Source organism: Rattus rattus, chromosome 13 (genome assembly GCF_011064425.1).
Source record: "Rattus rattus isolate New Zealand chromosome 13, Rrattus_CSIRO_v1, whole genome shotgun sequence".
In the NCBI taxonomy this organism is placed as follows: domain Eukaryota; kingdom Metazoa; phylum Chordata; class Mammalia; order Rodentia; family Muridae; genus Rattus; species Rattus rattus.
The window spans coordinates 69,884,540-69,899,196 of record NC_046166.1 but is presented as its reverse complement, the minus strand read 5'-3'; the positions used below and the strand labels follow the sequence as shown (position 1 = coordinate 69,899,196).

The 14,657-nt window shown below is 47.0% G+C and overlaps 1 protein-coding gene across 1 annotated transcript; it reads right to left on the bottom strand.

The window, feature by feature from the left end:
- Positions 1–7,369: 7,369 nt before the first annotated feature.
- Positions 7,370–12,866, bottom strand: Coprs (coordinator of PRMT5 and differentiation stimulator). Its single transcript, XM_032919272.1, has 4 exons — positions 12,744–12,866; positions 10,323–10,389; positions 8,344–8,559; positions 7,370–7,803 (listed from the first exon to the last, which is right to left on the bottom strand). The coding sequence occupies exons 1-4, from the start codon at positions 12,810–12,812 to the stop codon at positions 7,634–7,636; spliced, it is 522 nt and encodes a 173-aa protein (XP_032775163.1). The 5' UTR covers positions 12,813–12,866; the 3' UTR covers positions 7,370–7,633.
- Positions 12,867–14,657: the final 1,791 nt, after the last annotated feature.

The following is a 14,657-nucleotide window of genomic DNA, read 5'->3' as shown; positions in this document are numbered from 1 at the left end:
CCTGGGCTTGAAGAAAGTTCCTGCCTGCTAAGAGTGGAGTCCTCTCTGTGTCTGGCAAGAGGAGCTTGTGGCCCTTCCATTAACGTGTGACTTTGGTGCCAATTGTCAAGGTCAATCATCGCTGCTCACCAGCCTCACTCCAGCTCACAAACCCCCTTTCTCCCAGTCCCTGAAAATCTTTCCCCTGTAGCTTTTTATCCTTGTTTTCCTATCCTGGGAGCGAGCCTTGGCAGTCTGGAATAAACTTCCCTTCTCACCCAGGGAGCAGCTCTTGTGGTTTCTTTACTGCATCCATTTCCACCTGGGTCCCTCAGACCACAGGTCTAAAACGAAAATTTCGTACAGTACCAGTCTCGTGTAGGGGGTACATACATACTGTTCATGTATACTTTCGATAACATGGTGGGAGTTTCCTGTCACTGTGCCCTCAAGTTAACCCCAGCTGGCCTAGGGCAAAATAAATTCCAATTCTAATTAGCCCTTGGGATCCAGTTGGTGCTGTTGCAAAGCACTCTGGCAGCTCTCCCATCTTGAGCTCCTAGCCTGCCTGTATGCTGAGTGACCTACGAGAGAGAGCTAGGCTCTATTGGTGCTGCTTTTACAGAGTATCCCTACCACGGAAGTACCCGCGTGTCAGACGAATGCAGGATTAGTAAAAGATGTAGTTCTGTGCCACTCAAAACAAGAACAAACTGAAGAGAAGAAACACTCGATGCTTAGGTTGGCTGTTCTGAGAGTTGCTTGCTTTGGGGGCAGGGTCTCATAGAGCCCCACGTTGACCTTGAACTCAGTATGCAGCTGAGGATGAGTTTGAACCTGTGATCCTGCAGTCTCTACCTGTTGAATGCTGAGACTACAGGTATGCACTACCATGAACGGTTTATATGGTGCTGGGGATTGAACCTGGGGCCTTGTGCGTGTTAAGCAAGAGGGCTACACCCTTAACCCTGATTTAGGGAAGGAAGTGCAACAGCAACACATGCTATTTATTAATGAACAAGGGGTAAATTTAATGGCAACTGGAATGGTCCTGAGTATATATCTGTACATTAAAAACACACAGTCATCTCTTTTCTTCTTTGTTGCTCCCCTTTTCTCTTTCCCCTTTCTGCCCCAATAAACTTTCCTCTCCCACGGGGTGTGTGTGTGTGTGAATGTGTGATATATATATATATATATATATATATATATAATCTGATGAATCAAAAAGAACCAGTTGGGAACTTAATTTACCTCTCAAGAAGCTTATCAATACCAATGCTAGATACAAGATCTTTAGGGAGCTATGTGTCTTATTTCTGTAAAACTCTCAGGAGCTGCAGGACACATTTTTTAAAAAGATTTATTTATTAACATGATTACACCAGAAGTGGGCATCAGATCCCTTTACAGATGGTTGTGAGCCACCATGTGGTTGCTGGGAATTGAACTCAGGACCTCTGGAAGAGCAGTCAGTGCTCTTAACCACTGAGCCATCTCTCCAGCCAAGGTATACTTCAAGTATTCATGGGCCTGATGGAAACAGTCTGGGCCCTAGAATGAATTAAAACCTCCAAGGACTGGGGGTTGGGGATTTGGCTTAGTGGTAGAGTGCTTGCCTAGCAAGCGCAAGGCCCTGGGTTCGATCCCCAGCTCAAAAAAAAAAAAAAAAAAAACCTCCAAGGACTGAAATAATGTTTATAATTCTATCACCGCAGAATCAAGTTAGAAATCACTAGTGAGGCGAAGCATTCCAGGTGTTTCAAGATTAAATGGCACCATTCTAAATAACCAAAATGGAGGTCGTTTTGGCAGGAGCTCTGGGCTGCAGCTAGAGCTATGGGCAGAGGAAGATGAGGGCAGAGGGAGGAAACGCATTTTTAAACTGTCCCTCAGAAGCAGCTGAGTAGTGGACAAGGGCAGGATGTCTGGGACATGCGTGCTGCTGGAGTTGCTGCATCTGGAGTGTGCTGAGTGGCTCAACCACTTGTCAGCCCTGCAGACTGAAGTAAAGTTTAAGCAGAGTCACTTTCTTGAAAGTCCTTCTGGCTTTCCAAGGACTATCTTCTTGATAGAACCCCGCCCCCAATGTAGTAGAGAAAACATTCATACTAGAGAATACGGGTAATTATGAACAAAATTTTGGTAAAAATGTTTTTTAAAAATACACTATGGTCTTTATGATGAGGTCGAGTGGAAATGAGGAACGGGTAGTGAACTATATACAAAGGGACAACTTTTTTCTCTACTTCCTGAAGTATTTGCCGCTCCCAGGTTTGGAGGCTGAAGGTCCCAAGGTTGGGTGGCTCCTGCCTGGCTTCTGTTGAGGGTTTTGTCTTAGTCCACGTTCTATTGCAAGGACACCATAACCAAGGCCACTCTTATACAGAAAGCATCTAATTGGGCACTTGCATACAGTTTCAGAGGGGTAGTCCATTGTCATCATGGCAGGCAGGGGCTGCCATTGTCACCATGGCAGGCAGGGACTGGAGAAGTAGCTGAGAGCTACATTGTGATCCCTGGGCGGGCAGGGCTGCGTCCAGTATGTGTTTGAAACCTGGAAACCCACCCTCAGAGACACCCTTTCTCCAATAAGGCCACACCTCCTAATCTTTCTAATCCTTCTAAGGAATTCTCCTCTCTAGTGACTAAGCCTTCTGATATTGCAGCCTATGGGGACATTCTTATTCAAACCACCATGGGTCTCCAGCATCCTGACAGCAGTACTTGTTGGAGGGAAAGAAGAAATGGCTTTTAAAAAAAGGTTTTATTCTTTTACATTTATGAATATGTATGTGTACCTATATGAGTTACATGTGCCATGTGTATACGGTGCCTGCAGAAGTCAGGGTGTCAGATCTCATGGAACCAGAATTTTAGGGGGCTCTGAGCTACAGAGGCTGGGACCCAAGGTGCTCTGCCAGAGCCGTGAGTAGCCTTAACTTCTGAGTGAACCCGTCTCTCAGGGAGGGAAGGAGCATTCAGCCCAGAGCCAGGCTTTAGGGCAGGGAGTCTGGTAACAATGTGATGGCCCAAATGGGGATAATATTTGAGGGCATCTTTGAATAGGGTGCTCCCAGAGTTTTCACGTGGCTTGCCAGCTGTGTGACAGGAAAGGAAAAAGTCATGAAGATGTGGAACCTCGTTTTGGTTGGCACATCTTCCTTTCCTTTCTGCTTGGGCAGTGCTAGTGGCTCATTTGGGCTAAAAAGGGAAAATGAGTGTTTTAAATCTGTGACCCTCGGGTTTGTCTCCCTGGCAAACTCTCATTAGTTCCATACACTGGATCTCACACTTGTCACCTGTAGCCGTTCTTGATGGAGTTCATCTTGAACTATTGGACAGGGAAATTTTGTGATGGCTTTTAGCTAGCTTGTGGCCTCTTGAGAGCCTCTGTGGTTCTGTTAGGTTTTTCTTGGAGCATATAGTTTAACAACTAAGTTTGGATTTTTTGGTGCCAGTTTGACAGGACATTATAGAGTCTTTAAGAAAAGCCATATTAGGGCTGGAGAGACGGCTGACTGGTTCAGTGGCTAAGAGCACTCAGTGTTCTCATAGAGGACCAGGGTTCACTTCCCAGCACCTACACGAAGGCTCACATCTATCTTAACTCCAGTGGTTCCGCTGCCCACTTCTGGCTCCTTCCGGCAAGGCACACACACAGAACACTTACACACAAGCAAGAAACACACAGAATAAAAATAAGTTTAAAAAGGGAAGGAAAAGCCGTGCTGTCTGGGGATCTCTGCTGTGGCTCGAGAGGGCACGAATTGGTTTTCAGAGCGCCCTAGAGTTATCCGTGTAAGAGAATTGAGGGCTCGAGTTTTTTAGAAAAGCATCTTGAGTTCGCTTAGGTTTAATTACAGATAAACAGAAAACACAAGACCCCTGGTAATTCCTACTAGTCTGCCTGAAGCTCATTGAAGGGACCTGTGCTAGAGCTATAAAAACTCTTCTCTGCACTTGGTCAGCGTGCCTGCCGTTCTGGGCTGATTCCTGGCTTTGCAACGTAAACTGCCACGAGTACTCCACAACTCAAGTATGAGGTAAGGGGTCAGGGTGCTGATGTCTGCAACCCTGTTTGCTGTTTTGAACTCATGTTTTCTTTCTGGTGAGTTTTTTTAGTTCTAAGTGCTTAAGCTAGTGTTTTGTTTTTAATTTCTTGAATATTTAATTTGTTATAAAGTAGTTTGTAGGTCTTTGGACACTTTAGGAAGCAAAATCAGTAACTGCTCCTTAAGGAATGGAAGAAACACGCATGCGCACACACTGCATTTTATCACTACTTTTCAGACACATATATGATTATTGTTTTCCTGCTTGGTTTTATATTTGACTGGAGGGAGGGTGTTGGCTCTTCCTCTGTATTTTCTGTGAAGACAGCCTGTTACACGGCTGAGGAGACGGCTCGGTTGGTAACGAGTCTTCTCTTCAGGCCACTTGGATCTCTAGCACATACATAAAAGCTACCGTGGAATGGCTTTATACCTTAATGCTGTGACAGAGGACAGGGTGAGGGGAAGGTCCTGGGAGTTCACTGGTAGCCAAAAGGATTCGCTCAGGCTGCTTGGGATCAAAAGAAAGGAATCAAGTTACTGTTTTGTATACAACATTTAAAAATCTAAGGCTTGCAAAGTTTGTTAGCCATATAGCCAAATACTTTCAGCATGTCATAAATATAATGTGAATTTAACCTTAGTAAATGTGTATTATATTTGTCTTATACTACACCTCAATGTTGTGAAATTTTTTTAGATTATTTTCTGTATACAAGCCTTCATGTAAGTGTGTGTACAGCATTTGTGCCTGGTATCGTGGGATCAGAAGAGGGCATCAGATTCCCCTGGGACTAGTTACAAATGGTTGTGAGCCACCATGTGGGAGCTAGGATCCAAACCTGGGTCCTTTATAAGAACAATCAGTGCCCTTAAACGCCGAGTCACCTCCAGCCCAGTGATCTGTAGTTTGCTTCCTCCTTGACAAAGAGGGGACTTCGGATATTAATCAGACTTGTTTGATAGCTTAACTCTGCAGGAAATATGAGATGTAAAACGTATTGATGAATGGTTATAAAAGGAAAAGAGCTGTGAAAAAACTAAAATATTTGCTAAGGTCAGCAACTCTTAGTATCTTAACAATTCTTGAAAAGGTAATGTATTTGAGTGTATCAAATAAGTTTCATAAAGTGTCATTATGTAAAGACAACTGGATGCTTTGTCAAGAGATACGATTTTAGATTAGAGGAATGATAGGTATCTGAAAGAGAAGACTTCAAGCACATCTCTTTCTAGTGTGGACCCAAAGCTTTGAGTAATAGAGATTTTGTGTGTTTGTTTTTGGTTTGAGACAGGGTTTCTTTGGATAGCCCTGATAAGCCAGTACTCTCTCTGTAGCCCAGGGTAGTCTTGAACTCATAGTAACCCTTTCGACTCTGCACCCTGAATACTGGGCTATGCCGCCCATGCTTCATTCCAAACTTGAAATTCTTTTTGTGCTCTGGCTGTCCTGGAACTCACTCTGTATACCAGGCTGGCCTTGAACTCAGAGACCCACCTGCCTCTGCCTCCTGAATGCTGGGATTAAAGGCGTTTGCCACTACTGCCCAGCAAAATAAAAGTTTAAGATATTTCGTTAAACTACTGCGGACTCTCAAACCTTTAGATGAACAATTCATTTGGTGTCTGAGTGAGAAATAGTTGATGATAACTTCAGTGCTTGTTGGGCCTGTCAGAACACAGGCTTTTTGCCAAAATTCTCTGGTTACGTGTATAGCCTAGACAGCAGCCAGAGAGGGGACAGACAAACTGCTGGTTTCCCTACAGGATGAACTCAAAAGCAAGATGCTTAGGTTCACGCCTTTCCCAATCACAGATGGCAAATGTTGTGCATGCTATTCTTGCTTCATGCTTCTGTACATGCTTACTTCATGCTTCTGTGCATGCTTGCTTCATGCTTCTGTACATGCTTACTTCATGCTTCTGTACATGCTTGCTTCATGCTTCTTCACATGCTGTGCTTGCTTCATGCTTCTTCACATGCTGTGCTTGCTTCATGCTTCTGTACATGCTTACTTCATGCTTCTGTACATGCTTGCTTCATGCTTCTTCACATGCTGTGCTTGCTTCATGCTTCTTCACATGCTATGCTTGCTTCATGCTTCTGCACATGCTATTCTTGCTTCATGCTTCTGTACATGCTGTGCTTGCTTCATGCTTCTCTCTGCTTCCTCCCTGAGGCCCCATATATGTGATCATACACGGCTTGAGGCTGCCTCAAAAAGCTAGTCACACATGGAACAAAACAGCTTCTGTTTCTCAGGTCTGCCTTCCATCACAAGCCCCATTCCTGGTGTCTTTTACTTTTAAGGCCAGCCATTCTGTGGTCTCATCGCGGGCCTCAGGTGGAGGAAGAAAGAGTGGAGTGGAGATGAGGTCCTCAGCTGCCCCTAATTAGAGGCCGGGGAAAGTGTCTTCTCTCTCCCAGGACCCTGACCATATGGCTGCTGCCTCCCTCCCACGGCGCTCCCTTGTGCACTCACACTCATGGAGGCTCTGAAGGTAATGCAAAGGGTTAATGCTCAGCAGAGTGCTGTGATATCTGCTTGTATTTCACACCTGCATTTCAATCATGAAGGGGTAAGAATCTACCCCTCGGTCTGTCAGAGGCAGAGAGAGGTAACCGGCTTTGACAGATCACCCCCCCCATCCCAACACACACTTACACACATAGAGCCAAGGAAGAGAACAGAGTATTAAAAATCAGAATTCCATGCAATTAAGGATTGTATATGGCTGGAGAGATGGGTCAGTGGCTAAAAGCAATGACTGCTCTTCCAGAGGTCCTGAGTTCAATTCCCAGCAACCACATGGTGGCTCACAACCATCTGTAAAGGGATCTGATGCCCCCTGCTGTTGTGTCTGAAGACAGCTACAGTGTACTCATAGACTACATTATTTATAAGTAATAAATAATTCGTAAAATAAATGATTCTTAAAAATAAAAGATTATATAATTGCTGGCTTAAAAATGCCACTTCGTACCTAGGAAGCGAAAGGCCCTGGGTTCGGTTCCCAGCTCCGAAAAAAAAGAACCAAAAAAAAAAAAAAATGCCACTTCGTTTCCTTCTTTGTAAACTGAGTAAATACTTAGCCTTTCCTTCAGAGGAGATAGAAATAAGCCACAGCGTCACCAGTGACCCCTGGGTTACAATCCCTACTAAAACTTGCCAGGTACACAGAAGCGAAGCTACAGTGCTTTTTCTCTTGAGCGTAGTTTAGGTCCCTTAAGTATTTCCATCCTTAAAATGTAATTCAAGGATTTCAAGTGAGGGAGCAAGGCCCTGGGCAGAAGCACATAGTTATAGGGAAGAAATGCACACAAAGCACACTGGGTCATTTCCCTAACTTTATTTATAAAGAACACAACCCTGACACAGACAAATTCCAACACACTCCAGAGTCCACAACAACAACGACAACAACAACAACAACAACAACAACAACAACGACAACACGCCCCAGTTAATGCCTGTCTGTAGCCCACACTGGGAGGTCACTGGGAACGATGCCTTGGAAAGAGTATTTCACTTAGAACACAGGAAACAACTTGGTTTTTGGAGGACACAGTAACTCCTCCACTGAAGGAAGTGACACTTTTAGTCTTCTGCATCATCAAACTGTCCTGTTTCAAAGACCATCTTGGAGTAATGTGGTATCAGTGGGGGTGGATGGTGCCAACTGGGGTCATATATCATATCTCCTTGTGGTGCACAGCACACCCAAGGTTTAATCTCTTGGGAAATGCTCCCTTGGATGTCATCAGCATCTGCAGACAATTTCAAAAGAGATTCAAGAGGGAAAGTCAAACTGGATTGCACAAGAAAAAAGTCTAGAGGGAACAATATTGCAATTATTTTAATAGTAGACACACACATACACTCGTGTGCATACATACATGCATGCATGCATGAGCACACCCACGCACGCACACACACACACACACACACACACACACACACACACACACACACACACACACACACCAGCCCCTCCTTTCCTGAGGAAATGCAAACAGGTCACTCTGAACAATCCCTAAGGAATACAAAGGGCCAGACAGCAGAGTACTTTCAGCTCAGCCCCTCAGCTCAAACACTAGGAGAATTTTCTTTTTAAGCAAATCGACATGTTATGGATTGGGTGCATTTGTTTTTAATATAGAAAAGAAGCAGGGATTCCAGTCCTGGAGCAGTGGAGCAGTGGAACACCATCTGACTTCCATGCTGTCTGCCTTGAGGGCCAGTGCAGGGTCTGAGCTGCTCAGGCGCAGCCCCGCTGCTCCCACTGCCCACTACTGCCCCCTACCTACCGTAAGGATTCCCTTGGTCCGCTTTCAGCTCCAAGTCCCAGTCCTCGTTAAAAAGACCAGAAGCCTGCTCCATGGGTGGGCAGGCTGGACCTTCTGACAGCTCCCAGGCATACAGTTCCCCATCCGCTTCCTTCTCCATTGCAAAGCCTTCCTCTTCAGAACTTGGGCCCTCGGCATGGGTAGGAATGTCAGTAGGGATGCTCTGAGCTCCACTGGCTATGAACAAACAGACATTTTAGAAAGTTGATAAACTGGAGGTCTGCTCATATAGATGAAAAATTTCTAACAGCCCTTGTCTAAGGAATCAGAAAAAATCTACAGAAACAGCTCTTTTGATACTTGAGCACTTACTGGAGTATTTAGTTTATATTTTTGGAAATGAAGTTGACCACGTTTTCCAAGATGTTTGTCCTAAACTAGGCCACTCAGTACAGAGGGTGTTGACTTATGAAGGGGACATCTTCAGGTAATTTACAATGAACCCAAAGGCCTCTGGCAAAGTGTACTTCTGCTATTCAAGCCCACATCCCACATTTACTTTTGAAGCTTGTTAGATGCAAGTCCACAAAGGAAAACAGAACAGGGCCTGTCCTGTCCCCACGTCCTTCCTCCTGAATTCAGGGAAGCCACACGGTAACATGACAAAGCCTACGGAAGGCCAATAGACCTCCAAAACACACATTCTTCCTCCTGAATTCAGGGAAGCCACATGGTAACATGACAAAGCCTACGGAAGGCCAATGGACCTCCAAAACACGGGCTGCTGTGGCGACACCGGGTCTGAGGAAAGGAAGAAGTGGCCTGGAAAGCCATGGTGTTAAGACTGTCGTCACAGCTGTAAAGCACTGAAGTGGAGAGGGCAGAGTCTGGAGACCACCTCAGTCAGATCTGTCCTGAGCTGTCCGATACTGAAGGTCCTGACTCCTCAGTAACTTAAACACGGAATCACCACGTGCCCTGGCAGCTCTACTCGAAACAGTGCCCACACAAGAACTATAAAACACATTCCAGTTCAGTGTGACACCATTCCGTCACCAAATGTCATCAGAGGATGAATGATCCACAAAATGCAGGATACCTGATGGACGTGTTCAGTCTCGTGAGGGATGGGTGCTGTCACAGGCTGCTACAGGAATGGACCTTGGAAATGTGCTGAGTTGAGAGAAGCCGGGCCATGAGGGACCGTGTATTGTATAATTTCACTTACTGTAAATTCACACTTGCATGTGCATAATAGGTAAATTATTAGGGGTGGGGGAAGCTATCAGTAGTTAGGGGCTCAAGAACTAGAGAGTGGAAAGTGTTTATTCCAGGCACAGGACTTCTTTCTGGGGCCATGAAAACATCCTAGCCGTAGTGGTGACAGTTGTACACACTGTCATGGAGCTGAATGAACCAGATCATATGCTGTAACTTAGTTTAATGGTAAACGCAAGTATATATCTTTTGCTGCATTTTAAGACTTTACTATGCACCTTAAGTTTCTCATTGGTGAAACAGTCATCAGGTTGTTGTGAGTTTATTTGGGGGGGGGGACAGCTGGATCTGTGCCTGAAATACAGTGTGCACTCGGCACCGGCTCTGGTCATACCCATTCTGTGCCCAGGCTGTACAGACCAGCACTGCCCGTTAGAGGACTCTCCTCCAGGATGGAGCAGAGCATCACAGAGCTACACGGTGGCGAGTATCCTGGGTAGCATCATTACAGATCTTCTAACTCAACCTGGATGTGTAACGGAGACTTTTCCTAGCTTTGCACACCAGATGCTTTTCATAGTCTCAAGCTGTTCCTCCCAGTGAAATGGGGTGGTTTGGATCCACGGGCATCCAGTACCTCCTGGAAGCTTGCAAACCAACAGTTCCACTCAGACAATGGGCAAAGAGGGCTGGCCAACACGAGATGATAGACAAGACAGAGGGACCATGCTGTTTCCCTCCATCTCTTCCAGGGGACACCCCAGTCTCTGCCGTCTACTTGCCTAGTCGATCCACATCTAGCTCAGTCTCTGTCTCCCCACCAGAGAGGTCAGCTGTGGCAAGACCAGCCTGTGGAAGAAGAAATAATTACCAGGGAACTGGGTATGTGGGGCATGTCACTGCTCTGAAGCCCCAAACCCTCCCTCCCATACTGCCCTGCGCAAAGCCTCAGAGAACGGGGTCTGTCGGCATCACCCAGCAGCACTTCTCCGCTCTGACCACTGGGTGTGCCCTCTTGCAGTGGCCAACTGACAGATGCTCTGACCCCTGGGCCCTCTTCAGAAGTCTGGACAGCAGGACTTCCCCAAGCTCACAGACCTCGAGGCTAGATGGGACAGCTCCCTGGTCTCGGTTTGTAACCTCAGGTCTGTGGAAACTCTTTCCTCTAAGTTTATGAACACTTCAACTGCCCTAACTTCATCTCTCTTCTTCTTGGCCAGGATTGACAGCTGTTTCCCGATCCTGAAACTTCTCTGCAAACCTTTGCCTTTTTCAGTTCTTTAGCTCAATGTCTGACAACTCCTTCTAACAAAGCCATGCCCGCAGTGGTCCACAGGGGAAGCCGCTTGAGTTCTAAACACTGGAAGGAAAACCTAATCCCCACTGCCAACCAGGTAATGTTATGCCCCGTTACTTCAAAGTTCCCCAAACTTTATTCCCCCCAAAATCTCTCTGCAGTGGAACCCATAATGTCCAGAGCATGGATGGTCAGGCCGAGTTCAGTCTTAGCCCTGCCATTCATTTAGGGTGTGACCTCTAGAAACGGAAATGGTTGTTATGTCCTGGGAGGGGTCCTATGATGAAGGGACATTCATAAAACATCTACTATGGCTTGGAGACAGAGCTCAGTGGGAGAGTGTTTGCCCTGTGTGCACAAAGCCCCACACTGACTTTCCAACCCTACATAACACACTACAGGTGGGTCATACTCAGAATCCCAGCATCTAGGAGGGAGGGGCAGAAGGATCAGAAATTCAAGATCATTCTTGGCCACAGAGTGAGCTCAGATCCTAGGCTACAAGAGACCCTATCTCAAAAAAAAAAAAAAAAAAAAGAAAAGAAAATTACAATAAAATAAAGCCAACAACAATAACAAAACCACCTGTTAAGACTTCAAGGAGGTAACACTTCTTTGACTTTAATCCACTTTTTTATTTATTTATATATTTACTTTATTTGAATATAATTGTATGTGCGAATCTACCAGGAGGATCCCTGGAGAGGGAGTTGCAGAGGGCTGAGACATCTGTTGTGGGTGCCGAGAACTAAGCCGAACTCTGTAAGACCACCAAGGTTGTCTCTCCGGCCTTAAGCACCCTTCATCCTGCATGTAAACTGTACTTAGCACTCACCCAAATTAGTGTTCATTATCTAGTCACTCCTGAGCTTTAACAGCTCAATTCATCTCTTGTAGTCAGTGATAACCACGGGCCACTGTTGCCCCCCTAGGAGCTGAACGTCTTATGTGAACCTATGCCCATCTCTCTACTCCTGCTCACTCTTAGAAAGCGTAATCACTCCTCCACTCAAAACCTTCACAGGCCCTCCGCTGCCATCACAGACTGGCGACGGCATCCATATTGCCTCTCAACGTTCCTCAACTTGCTGAACACAGTCCTCTTCCTGAAAAAGGCCTGCCCTCCGACCCAAGTTCCAAGGCCATTTGCCCCGTACTTTCTCATATCCAGACCTTTGCTGGGCCTACCTTCTCACCCAAGAACATCCTTTCCAGCTCCGCCCTGACTCTCCTATTTTCAAAAGTAATTTTCTTTGCAAATCTATTGGTGCTGTCGCTTCAAGTACCATCACTGATGTCCAAGTAAGCATTCCACTCATACACCCAATTAGCATATACGTTGTGCCAGGTACAGGCGTGGCTTCTGGTAAAAAGGATGCCTACAGTCAAGAAGTCACTGGAGAGGTAGACGCAATAAGGGCAGGTCATGGGAAAAGGCTGCATTGGCGGGCACTTGAAAACAAGTTTCTGGAAACCCCGTAACACGAGGGGCTCTTTCGTTTTGTCAAATGGGGAAAAGCACGGGTGACATCAGCGGCACATCCCTATCAATGGCCAGAGGTCCTCAAGGTAAGGTTAAAAAAAAAAGATGTTTCCACGCCGCTCCCACCTGACCCGGCCCCCTGCTGCTGGAACCGGTACGGGGCGGCCAGCTCCGCGTTCTTTTAATTCACTCCCGCAGGGGCTCCCGAGCAGCCCCGGTGTTCTCTCCCTCCCGCGCCAGCCACAGCCTAGGGCTCGGGTCCACGCGCGTTTCCGCGCCCACCGCCGTTACCGGCCAGGCTCTGCGCGCACTCGCGCGGCCCCGGCGTTTCCCGGGTGAGCGGTCTCTCCGGAGCGCTCGAGCCCCTCGACTTCCAGCCCGGGTGGTCGCGGGTGCCCGCATTCCCCACCCCGTGGCGCTCACCTCCGCGCTGGGGGCCTCCCGTGCACTCGGCTCGCCCGGCCCCGGACCGGTGGCTGCCTGAGGGTCCATGCCCCGCCGCCCACAGCCAGGCGCCCGGGACGCTCCGGCACGTGACGGCTGACAGGCTGCGGGCGAGCCAATCGGCGGGGCGCTGCGACCGAGGGGGCGGGGCGGCGCAGGGGCAGCGCCGGACGACACGCCCACCTGCGTTGTTCCGGACCACAGGCTTTCCAGCCCTATCTGACCTCAAGCGCTGGTTTAGAGCCTTAGGCCAAACTGGCCACTGAGCCTTCCTAAACACCCTGGGCTTCCCAACCGCAGTGTGAAATGACCTGAGAGCATATAGAGCCCACCCGGCTGTCACACAGTCACAGCCTCTGGGCTCCATCACTTTCGCTCTTCCCCATCACACGGTTTTCCAGATCCCCCTCTGCACCTGCACTACAGCATCCCTTAAAGAGTAGTAACTCAGCAGCCTGGAGAATTGCTGCTTTGATTTAAGGATCGTCTTTAGAGCCAATCCGCTAGGAACCCGGATAAAGGATCAAAACAAACAACATGCCACCACAAAACGTGGTGTGTCATCGAATTTGGAGTCAAAGCCAGTACTCCAAGTCAGTAATGTGACTATGTTGAATAATTCTCCGTTATAATTCTCCGTTTTCCATTTTCGTCTTTCCATGATTAATCTGGCTATTTTTACTGGCATATTGAGTACCGGTAACTAACCTAACTTCGGACACAGGTTGTTAACACCCCCTCCCCCAACCCCCTTCCTGTAGTTCAAAACCGTTGGGTGATAGAAACTGACAAAGCTGTCTTTCAGTGGTCAAAGTCTTAAGTGTACAATCTGGTTTCCCCCTAATACCTCAAAAACATAAGTCAGCGGCTAGCTGGAGATAGCAGTGTGTGTGTGTGTGTGGTGTGTGTGTGTGTGTGTGTGTGTGTGTGTGTGTGAACAACCCAGCAGCAGAGACAGCCTGTACTGCCTCCGCTCCCCCACGACAGCCTCAACTCCAGCAACAACACATGTCTACTACACATATAAGTTGGCATATACATAGACATTTATGTATATTATATGTGTTATGTATATATATGTATATTATAGTATTTATACTAGAGATGAAAATTTCCCACCTGGGCTAACAGTGCTTCTCTAAGAGCCATCAACCGTCTAACAAAAATCCCAAGACCAGGCGTGAAAACACCCGTTTAAGTTGCTGGCGAAGGTTGTCCAAGAGACTATCAATATATTATAGGCTCTTGCTATTGCCCTTGGCTGACCTTCATAGGTGAAAAGTAAGTTCCTACGGTTGAAGACACCATATACTTAAACGCAGGGTCCAGAGGCCCCTGACTGGAACTTAGCTGAAAGCCTCCTCCCTGAGGACCAGCTTTCATGATACCAGAAGATGCTATGCAAGGTTCCAACGGAGGAAAACAACGGATAGCTCTACCTACCTGTGAGACCTATGGACCACGACAGTGACCAGCATGGCACAATAATCCTCACAGAGCAGTAATGGTGCGTATGCCTCGGCAGTAACCAACAGCGTTCCAATTGGACCTAAGACCTGATCAACAAGAGGGGAATCATACTAAGTACCAGAAACCCAGCCAACTGCTGGGTGTCAGTGAAGTGTGGCTCTTGGAAGAAAAGCAACAACCACCATGTTATGAAACCAGCATGATACTTAATTACACTCTAAATATCTGTCCTCAGACCCACAGACAAGTCTGGTTTCAGTCCTCATCGAGGAAACTCTTTGTAACGGATGGAGACCATTCCAGAAAACCACAGCCAGTCAACATGCAGAGCTGTGGAGCCCAGTACCAATGGATTTATCTACAATGCAATTCCCACACCTGAGGCTCAGGATCTCTTCAGAAGAGCGAGTGGAAACAATGTGG